General features: G+C 36.1%; 1 protein-coding gene across 1 annotated transcript in view; it reads left to right on the top strand.

Annotated features, from left to right (window-relative positions):
• Positions 1 to 5,061: 5,061 nt before the first annotated feature.
• Positions 5,062 to 11,227, top strand: part of Tspan8 (tetraspanin 8) — a 29,010-nt gene continuing 22,844 nt past the window's right edge. The window contains exon 1 of the mRNA XM_010617488.3: positions 5,062 to 5,452. Coding sequence (XP_010615790.1) covers positions 5,393 to 5,452 — 60 coding nt within the window. The 5' untranslated portion in view covers positions 5,062 to 5,392. The remainder of the gene's footprint in view (positions 5,453 to 11,227) is intronic.

Genomic DNA, 11,227 nt, shown 5'->3' with positions numbered 1-11,227 from the left:
GGATTTTCTGAACAACTGCTGACTTGTGCTGGATGGTTCTTTGGACACACTTTTTGTGATAAACTGAAAAATTGCCATCCAGGCTCCTGGAAGAACATTTAAATTAAAGCTTTCCTAAGAACAGATTACCCCAGGCCAAACCAGGAGATGACAAGCCAAGGACCTGAAACTAGGCTTCACTCAGCAGCAAGCAGGCTTTTTTCCCTACTTGCTGTAACTACCAGAAGTATGAAAAGAATATAAACACTGCAGTGAGACCTCCTAAGAATCCATAAGCACCTCTCATTCACCATGAGTGTAAACTGCATTTTTACTCTGTGTACTATTTTGTCTCAGTTTTTATTTATAAACCCTTACTGACAGATTTGGTGTTCCAAAATCTGCTTTTCTTATGCATAGCTTCATATTTTTCCTTAGGGGACCTAAATGGCTAGAAATTTATATCGGGTACAAATTATGAATATTTTACAATAAAAACACCTATAGAAAAGTGTTGAAAATTCAATACTAGATACCAACAATTTTAAGCCATGCTCTATTTCTGAGCCAGAATTAATACTATAAGTACATATTACTGTTTGTAAGTGTCTGGCAAAAGAAGAAAAGCCACCATCCTCACATCAGATGCTTTCCACCTACACTGGAAATACATAAAGGGATTTTACCAACCAGATTGTTTAAGCACACAGTCTAGGGAGCAGAGTAGTGAGCTCACATGAAAGCTAACAAATGTTCCTCTTCTGGGGACCAGAATTGGATTAGAGAGAAAAAATAAAGCCAAGGCTCTGCTTCATAAAGCTGACAAGCAAGCTACTTCAACTTTCCAAAAATAAGAAAAAAGATTGCTTGTAAATGAGAAATGCTAAAGAGAGCCATAACGTCCTCCTCATTGTAATTGTATAGGGTGCATGACCTGTTGTCCTTACACACCCACCTCTAAGTATGGTCATAAGGAAAAATCTCAACATCATGTTCTAAAAATGAATTTATCACTCACAATGTCGTGTGTGTGTGTGTGTGTATTACACAGTGACACTGAATAGGAAGGTAAAGAATCTTTTCTCTAAAACACAAGGTTTGTCTTTTTATTACATACTCCACTGACAAATACATGGGATCACTAAATTTTAGAAACATATACCAAGAGGTAAATATCATCTTCTCACTACAAGCTCCATAAAGACAGTGATTTTTATTTTGTTTGTAAACTTCTGTACCACCAGCACCTAGTACAGTCACTTGGAATATAGTTTGTTGAATGAGATTTTGAACATGCCTTATAGAGGGGAAGGTAATACCATTATGAAAATATGAAGTACCCATCTTTTCCTGCTTTCTGGATCAGGACCTATCTTAGCACAGTTTGTGCTGCTATAACAGAATACTGGAGAATGAGCAAGTTTTAAAGAACAGTGATTTATAAGACTACAGATCTATTTGTTTCTTTTAGTGTTCTGGAGACTAGAAAATTCAAGTTCCAGGGGCCTGCATCTGGTGAGGGCCTTTTAGCTGCATCATCCTACAAAGGCAGTGGGGAAAGAGAGGATATGTGCAGATACAGGAGAGAAAGAGGAAAAATGAAAGCATGAGAGGGCTGTATTTATTTGTTACAACAAACCTATTCTCAGAATAATGGACCCACTCCCACAGTGATGCCAAAACTATTACGCTCTGATTTACTCTTTGAGGTTCCATCTCTCAATACTGCTGCACTGGGAATTAAGTTTCCAACAATAGGGACTTTGGGGACACAAACTGGATCAAGCTCCAAATGTAAGTCTGGTTTGCCTGATGGCCTGGAGAAAATGCCTTATTTTATATAGGGCATCTCATGTTCCTGCTTATGCCCTTCCCTCCACTGTAAACTTAAAGAATCTCTCTCTTTCTTTTCTCTGCCTGCTTTCCCAAGTGGTTATCAAAGCCCAGTACAATGGTGACTATCTCGTAGAGAATCTTCAAGACTAATAGGTTTTGAATCCATGTCTTGTTTTACCTGGGCTTCCCCTATGAGTAATAATAATTGGCATGACTGTAACATTGGGGAAACTTTACTTAAATATATTGGGCTTTCTTCCTGTCTATCCCCCAGTTGTCGTTTGCTGTTCTGATATCCCATTCTTCCTTGCCTTTCCTGGCCTTATCTTTCACAGGTTGTAAGTTTATTATCAGCACTTCCGGCCCAACCCCACTGTACTCCACACTGCTAAATTATCTTTTCTGTGACTACTTCTCAAGGTTTAAATGACTCACATCTTATAACTAAGGAGATGGTTGACGCCAGCGGACACACTAGAGATCTGATAATCAAGGAATCTCGTTTCTAGAAAAGGGAGGTCACTATCCTGTTTCATGAACTTGATTTACTCAAACTCCCTGGATCCGTTCATCTCATGTAGGTGTTTCTAGAACAGTGTTCTGTAAATGTAAATGTATGTTCTGTAACATGGGCCCAGATATGTCTTTGGAATTATATTTACTAAGGAATTACTTACTATACGTCACCTTCTTGAAAACTGTCTGAAGTAAGAACAAATTATTCTTCTCTATCTGAGGACTGACTTTTTAGGAGGTAAGAATAGCGTGTTGGTACTTCCACAGGGAGCATATGAGGAATCACTATTTGAACTTTCTGGGGAGCTGGGTGGAGTTTTATCTCCAAAGCTAGATGTTGGATATACAGAGAGGAGGTCAGGATTTCTACCTTTGGGCAGAAAAGATCAAATTGGAAGAGATATAAATGGATATAAGGTGGCAATTGTAGAGTAAAGGTTTTCTCAGATCACAATGGACATAAGACTGAGAAGCAAGTCAATCTGCTCAGAGAGAGGGCAGGCAATGAGGACGAGAAGGCTCTGAAAGTGAGGCGCCATTGGGAGTAGGCACTGAGGGATGTTTGCAGGAATCCAGCAAATGCAGAAGGCGGGAAAGGATATTTCAGGAGAAGGAACAACATGACCTACAGGCATGCTCTAGGCCTGTGAACAAATTCTGTGGTTACTCTTCTAGGAGTGGAAGCTGTCAAGGGAAAAATGTAGCAAGAGAGAGACCTTCATGGTGGGTGCAGTGTATTTTGAATGCCACCCTAAAAAGTCTGAAATTTATACTATGGATAACAAGAAACCCTCCTTAGTCTGGCTTTAAGTCAAGGAACTTACAAGACTAATAACTGTTTAAAATATGAATTCTGAGCCCAGCCTTGTGGCACATGCTTGCAATCCCAATACTTTGGAGGCTGAGGCAGAAGGAGCACCATGAGTTCGAGGTAGCCTATGCTACATAGTGAGTGCAAGGCGAGTCTAAGAGAAAAGAGGCGGGAGGGAGAAAGAGAGAAAGAAAGAAAGACAATGGAGTGCTTCAGCAGAGGGGAAGAGACTGACAAGGATACTATGTTTGTATTGGAAGGGCTTAAGTTGGAGATGAGAAAAGACTGGACAGTTATAGCCAAAAGATGAAATGGAAAAAATTAGGGGCCTTGACAAACTCTGGAGAATGATATCTGTGAGGCAAGAAAGAAAGAGACATATTATAAACCACACTAGAGTATTTAATTTGGGAAAGTCCTGCACAAATTTAACTTACTGGGATAGAAACTCAGAGAAGTGCACAGCATTGTTATATTGGTTTTGAATTAGACTGGGAGTTCTATCACACAGAGTCATTTTCCAGTGCAAACACACCCAGTGATTGTGTTTCAGGGTGCAAGAATGATTTAAGTAGTCCCTACGTTCCTTTTAGGGGGAATTCAGTATCGACCAGGAAGGCAGCTCCAAACTGAAGGGAAATAAGTATATAATACATTATTTGTCAACAGAACAGTATTTCTTTTGATCTTACTTCTCGATGACAAATAATCATTTTTAGAATTATAAATTAGTTAATTAATTTGATCTAAAAGTCTTTTCAACCACAGATTATGCTTTAGACACTAGTATCTCAGTATAAATGTATGAAATTATTTCCATTTTTTAGGAGGAAACAGCATAGAACACCAGCAACATTAGTGATGAGTTAAATATTGTTATTATTTTTGGAACTAATTCTACATTTGGCCTTTAATGCTAAACATGATTGCTAACAGTACATTAATTATACTGTTTATAGTTACTGAGTAGGATCATATGTCAGTGAAAATTAGAAAAATATTCTTTTGGAAGAAGGCTAGGCTCACTTATTGTATATAATCTAATAAAAATTTTAAAATAATTATTTTCCCAACAACATTTTGAAGTATGGGGTTCTTTTATTGGTGGGGGAGAACTCCAGTTGAGAGGCAGGATGTGGAAACCAGTCTGACCCAGTTTGTTTAAACAAAGCAGTCCACACCTTCCTGGTTAGGTCAGAGAATGTTGCTTTTACCTGGGGATAGTTGCCTTCTATTTAGCACTAGAAACTAATTGTATTACCTATGGTTATTAATCTATGACCACTTCCCCATTTTAGATTTTTTTTTTTTGCCAAGAGGACCAGGAATCCAGAAACCAATTTGGTGAAATGGAGCTGTTGCTACACATAATTTATAAGAAACAGCACAAAATACCACCTTAAAAACAAACCCAACTATCAAACATAGCCACACATTATAAGGGGAACACAGTGGGGGCAGTTAAGAGAGTGACTCCAGAAAATATTTTTCTTTTCACATCATGAAGTAACAGAGATAAAAATGGAATGGTCTTAGCAAGGTAGAAAAAAGCTGCTTCTTCTTCTTTTGTACTTTCGGCAACCATGGTGCATTTAAAACAACTCTGGAAATGTTTTGAGAAGAAAACCTGCTTTGGAAGGCAGGTAGACAATAGCTTTTTCACTATCCAAGCTTAATGATAAAAGGTTTCTGTGCCTAAGCCTGGAGATTTTGCAGATTTCTAAATTTGTTTTATTGTACTGGAATAAATTTTGTCAACAAAATACAGTGCACAAATGAGTTGAGACAAAATGTCCCTTTACCTGAGAACAAAACAACCTTATTTCTCTATGGGGAAAGTAGAGGGCAGGAAAACCAGGCTGTTTTTTCTGAAATCTAACCACTTCCCATCTCGCTGTGCCATTCTCTGAACTGCCCAGCACCACTCCCTTAACTTGATATCTGTTTACTTTAGAGGAGGCAGTTTTTGAGGAAGGATCATAAATATCCTGGCCCAGTGCCCCAGGAGCCATGACAAGCAAAAGAACGTACTCGCCTGCAGATAGCCTTTGTGATATTTAAATGTGTGGGTTAATTTTTCATCCATTTTTCTAACTATTTTTCCCCTGTATATTTCTTTGCTTTCTATTTCTGCTCTGAAGCTGTGGGCACAGGAGGCTCTGCAGGCAAATCACTCCAGAGCACATTTCAGGACAACCCTATAAGGAATAGTTGAATTCACAGCATCTGGATTCTTGCTCCTTTTCTGAAATGGCAGGTGTGAGTGGCTGTCTAAAATATTCTATGTTTATCTTCAACTTCTTGTTCTGGGTAAGTGCTTTTTTTTAAATCAATTTTATGAAAGAAATGGGATCTTGATATAAATATCATAAGCAAGAACAGATTCTACACTGGAGAAATAGAATGAGGAAGAAAATGTATTTTCCATTTATTTGTTTGGATTTCTTTGCTCTTTCTTTGGTTGTTTCTGTAATTGAAAATAATCCAATGACTCAAGAAAGCGTACTTCAGGATCTGTGAGGATAAACATTTCACAAATGTTTTGATATTGTTGCAAAAACAGTCACAGAGGAGAAAAAAAAAAAACCCTTAATGAAACGACAATTACTCTTAGTTGTATATCTACCAGGGCTCCTCTGTTTCAAAGCTCTGCTGGGAAACAATCTGATTCCATCACAGTCTGTTCCCAGAGTCCTTCCCTTTAGCTCTGGGTCTAAACAGGTGACTAATGGGGTCCTGGGATGATAAAGACAAGAGAAAAGGGTTCTTTTCAGAGTCTCCAGACCCAAACAAACACACAAACAAAAGGATCAGGAAACAATGAATTTATATAATCTTGAGAGGGAAACAATGAATTTATATAATCATATGATTAAACTAAGCCAGTGAATAATTATTGGCATTTAAAGTCAGTATTTTGATGTGTCATCAACCCACCTTTTAATGAACAAGGCTTGTATATAGCACCTTACATTTCTTAAATGTCCATAGATATAGATATAGCAAATAAATTGAAAGTAGCATCTAACATTGGAGAATGGAAAAATAAAGTATAAAAAGGACAGGCTGATGTTAGGAAGTAGGCCTTTTCATTTTTTAGTACACATGGTAGAGTTAAAGGCTTTAAAAGTAAATCAGTTTAAATGATTTAAAAATAAATCAGCTTAAAGAAAAATACCATTTTGTATTCTGGATTAAAAAATAGCTTAAGCAGTATATATAGGAAAGAATTCCAGTTTTACTTTTGAACCCGATTGCCTTTGGTAAGCAGATAGAAGGTATCTGTATGATGATAAATTATTCTCTTGTTAAAGTGATGGATTTAATTGAACTTAACTGCATAAATATAGTCTTACTGTATAGAACAACTTTCCACACAATTGTCAGGAACCCTAGTAAGTATAGACGACATACTGGTACATTAAATAAGTGAGCTATAACTAAAATAAACCCAATAAACTCAATTAAAGCTGAAAAAAAAAAGAGTTTTGTTCTTGGTATGTTTTTTTCTTTTCCCTAGAAAAATGGGCTGCTTTTGCAGGTGTTAAATGAAGCTCATAAATTATGCCAGTTTTTAAATGTTAGTTGATAAATTTCTTCCCTTGAAGTATTTGAAACATTTGGAGTAGAATATAAGAAAGAAATGGCTAGGATCTTTGTCTTGATTTTGCTTTTTATTTATTCTTATAGAGAACCTCCAACACTCACAAAAGAAGACAAAATAGGGTGGTCAGTTCCATCACCCAGCCAGTCTTTCCCTGTTCATACTTTCATTCATTCTTCTACCCTGACTATTTTGAAGCAAATCTCCAATATATTATTTCACTTGTAAATATTTTAGTATATGTTCTTGAAAGGTAATACATCTTTAAAAAATGTAACTACAATACCATTATCACACTTTAAAAACATAATAAGAATTTTTGTCAGCTATAAAATAACCATTCAGTGTTCAAATTTCTCAATCACCTCATAAATGTTCCTGCTTGAATTCAGATCTGAAGCAAGTTCACACATTGTGATGCGTTGATATATCTTTTATGTCAATTTTAAACTGTAGGTTCTTTCTCTGACTTCATCTCCCACCCTTGAAATTTTCTGTAGTGGTGCATGATTTTTGTTTTATTACATGTTCTATGGTCTGGGCTTTACTATTTCCATTTATTTATTGAAGGTGTAATTTAATGTGCTTCTCTGACCCCTGTGTTATCTGTAAGTTCGTGGTTGCCTTGAGTAGTTTGATAAAATTTAGGCTTTTTTTTTGTACAATAATTTCATAAGTGGTTTTATGCTTTTTCTTCGAAGGCCAGGAAGCACCACGTGTGTCACTTTTTTGTGATGACTTTTTAAGTAAGGAAATCCATTTTTAGTTCACTAAGAGATTCAAATTGGTGATTTTCTAGTACTATGAACCTTTCTTCACACATTACCTGGAATCCTTTCAACAAGGGGGAAATTATCACTTACTAATTTATTGTCTAGTTGCTAATGGTACACAGTATATATACATATATAGCATAAATTTTTATATATGATGAATATCCTATAGCATTTATTAGCATAAACACAGCATATATATTAGCATAAATACTTCTTACATTTTACTTGCCAGACTACAAGGTAGTGAATTCACTTTCTAGTACCACTCAACAGTAGTAAATTGCTATTTCTTTGATTATTGTTATGAAAAGTTAAATTCCATTTTAGTTCTTTATCTTATTGATGTACAATTTAGTTCACTTTTGGCCAATAGGTATTCAAATTGGCTTTTGGCACAATTCTAAAAACTTTGATAACTTCTTCACTATTTGGTATGACAAGATGTTCCAGGCTCATTTGCCTATTTCCAGCTCAGACCTGGAATCAGCTATTTCTCCAACAAGTCCTGATCCTTTGAAGAACTGCAGCCACTGCCTCCTTTCTAGGATACAGAATATATAGGGTCCATTTAAACAAACCCAAATATTAGTATGCTAATAAGTGCATAGCTCCTATTTCAGTAAGATTCCTGAAGTACCTAAATAATATTCAAACTACAAAACAGTTAAAATATACCCTTGTCATATAAAAGCTGCCCAAGAAGTGCCACTGGACTGGCCTTTGTGAATACATCAGAGGTGCTTTCATCAGGGAACACATGATCTGTCACTTTTGAGAGGTGCTGACAGAGATTGTGAATAAATCTTTCATTTAATCATGAAAGTGTAATCAATATGAATTTGAAGTCAAAATGATAAAGATAACCTAAGAAAGGGGTATATCATAGATTCAAGATCATATATTTAAGATTAATGTCAGCTGTAAAAATCTGTGCCATGCTGTATCCAGACACTACTGTGGCTTTTCTGGGGAGCTCTGATTATTTTATGGTTACTAGTAACTGTTTCTCGGATAACACAAAGTCTTTCCACTGCTGTAGATTTCAGTTAGGTAGTTCTAACTTCCTTCATCAGTTCTTTCCAGTAAGTGTTTTGGATCCTACAATTTCTATAGAAGAAACTTTGAATGAAGTGTTTCAGTGTGAACAACAGTTAAAAAGATTCAGTGGTAACTTCTTATGTGACATCAATATTTTAAATTAAAACTGTGTTACAGGAGGAATTTCAGAGGTTATGGAATGCTCCTATTTCTACTTTCTAGACTACCACTAAGCCAAAGCTCACAGCTGGGATTTTATGACTCTTCATAGGAAATCAGCAGTTGTCACATTCTTAATGTTTACTTAAGCAAAAATTTTAATGGGTCCCACTGATGTGGTTTTCTTGTTCATATCCATGGCCTTATGTTTTCAAATGCATTCTTTCTGGTATAACTTGCAAAATTAGGTTTCTGCAAAGCAGGGGCCAGATGTTGAGATATCTCTAAGATATTCTTATAGTCATTTAATCTAAATATACTACTTTCTTTTGGGTGAGATCTGCCATCACCTAAGTATGAAGTGTTTTCCACTTGTTAAAATTACTAATTGAGTAAAAACTTGTAAGTGTGTCAATCATTTCTAACCATTCATACTACCGTCTGTAGCAAATTAAAAAGTTTGAGGGTGTAGAGATAATAAGTTATAAATTCAAAGTCTATTTTCCTATTTTCTTTAAAAAAACAGATGAAAACTCAGTTTTCCTTATGTTCTTCTCAGACATGACTGGCCTGGGAGTATTATAGTTGCTTAGAATTTCTGGGGAGTCTGGATAAACAGGAAACACAAGGCCTTTGGCCAGGAGATGTGCTGTGTAATAAGGAGCAGAGATAGAGAAATGGCAAGGAGAGCTCTTAGTGGGGAAAAGCAGAGTGAGCAGACATTACCAATCCCGAATAAGGAAAGGTGAGAAGGAATCAAGCTGCGAAGCCAAATGTGTCAGCAAATGTAGAAAGTTAATCCATAAAGGTGTTTGAAGAGAGCAGAAGATAGAACATGGTGCGAATCTAGCAACCAGTATTTCATTGTTCATTACTGTATTTATTTTATGGGATTCCTGGGCCTCTAGATAGGATGTGCTGAGAGCAACTAAAAATCGGAGGGAAGGCAAGTGTAACTCTGAGATGGGGTGCAATAAAAGTAATAGGACATAATTAATTGTATTTTATTCTAAAATTAATTAGATGTGCCAAGATAAAGATAAAACAATGATTGAAATGTATGAATGATTGTAAATACAGTGGTTGCATCTCATTATGTAATTAACGTTTTTTGAACTGCGACAGTGACAAAAGCTGCTGAGAGCTCAGGCTGAATAGCACCTCCTTCATCGCTAGCTGAGCTCCCTTGAAGAAATTTGTTAGGTTCTCTGTGCTTTATTGTTTATCCATAAAAACGAGGATAGCAATAGTATCTACCACATGAAGCTATTGTTATGATTAAAGGAGTTAATACACATAAGAAAATGAGAATTATACTAATGAAAAAGAAAAAAGATATTTCAATCCATATTGCATAGGCATTTTATGAGACAGAAATATGAAACTACCCCACTTAGTGTTGAAAAGTTTTCAATGCTGGATTTTGAAAAAGAATTTCAAAGAATTCTTTAAAAAAGAATTTTGAAGAGAAGGAAATAAGATGTAAAGAATTATAATAAGATGGAAATTATCCTACTAAAAGTTAAAAGTATGGAAAAGATGAATTCATACTACTAGAGGTTCGAATCCTGAGTCTACTTCTTACTGTTTTGAGATCTATAATATTTTTTTCTTTCTTTTCTTTTTTTTTTTTTGGTACCGGGGATCAAACTTGGGTGTTTGCAGTTGTGAAGCAGGTGCTGGAACCACTGAGCTAAATCCCCAGCCCAATCTAGACTATTTCTATTGATTTTTCTTGTGCCCTAGTCTCTGCTTTTGTAAAATGAAGATAATTTTGCCTGGAAGGATTAACTATAAAGATTAACTGAAATACCCTATAAAAGCCTATAACCAAGGATTGACAATTAATATTATTTTCTGATTCTAATAATTACATTGCTTTTTAATTTAAAAATTTTGAATAGGGTATGGTACTATTTTATACATAGTGAACTTAAAAACCTGTATATAATTTTTACCCCGAGTAAGAAATCTGTGGGGGAAAGAGGGAAAATAAACACTCTGAAGCTGGCATTCAATTTGGGCACCAAGACCCCAAGATTCCCTGCCGAAATGGCTTCATACCTGCTTGCAAGCACTAAATGAGCTCTTTTCCAAGACTGATCATGGCAAGCTGTTTGCTAGAAATGGGAGCAGAGTGTAAATTGAACTTGGGTTTCTACTCTGAGGCACCCACACCCATTTCTGTGAGGTCCCACACAGAGCTCAAAACTGAAGAAAGAGTGAGAAGAGGACTGGAGTTGACTGTCACATGCCACTCCCTTCTGGTATGCAAATTCGAGGGATCTAAGAATGCTAAAACAAATCTTGTGTTCCAAGTCCTTCAGCAGGTGCGCATTTTTTTTTTTTTTTTTTTTTTAGTGGTAGGCAGAAAGAACACACTTTTCTGTGCTCATTATCTTCACTTAATTTCTCAACACAGAGACCTAAGGTCTGTGGTCTGTTGTTTGTATTCTTGCGCCTGGTTTTTCAAGTGTATTTGGGGGCCTACAGGTGTTACTTAGATGG

This window comes from Fukomys damarensis, unplaced genomic scaffold, assembly GCF_012274545.1.
Source record: "Fukomys damarensis isolate Sample0158 unplaced genomic scaffold, DMR_v1.0_HiC HiC_scaffold_15, whole genome shotgun sequence".
NCBI lineage: Eukaryota > Metazoa > Chordata > Mammalia > Rodentia > Bathyergidae > Fukomys > Fukomys damarensis.
Note: the sequence above shows the minus strand (reverse complement) of the source record. Positions and strands in the feature narration are given on the sequence as shown.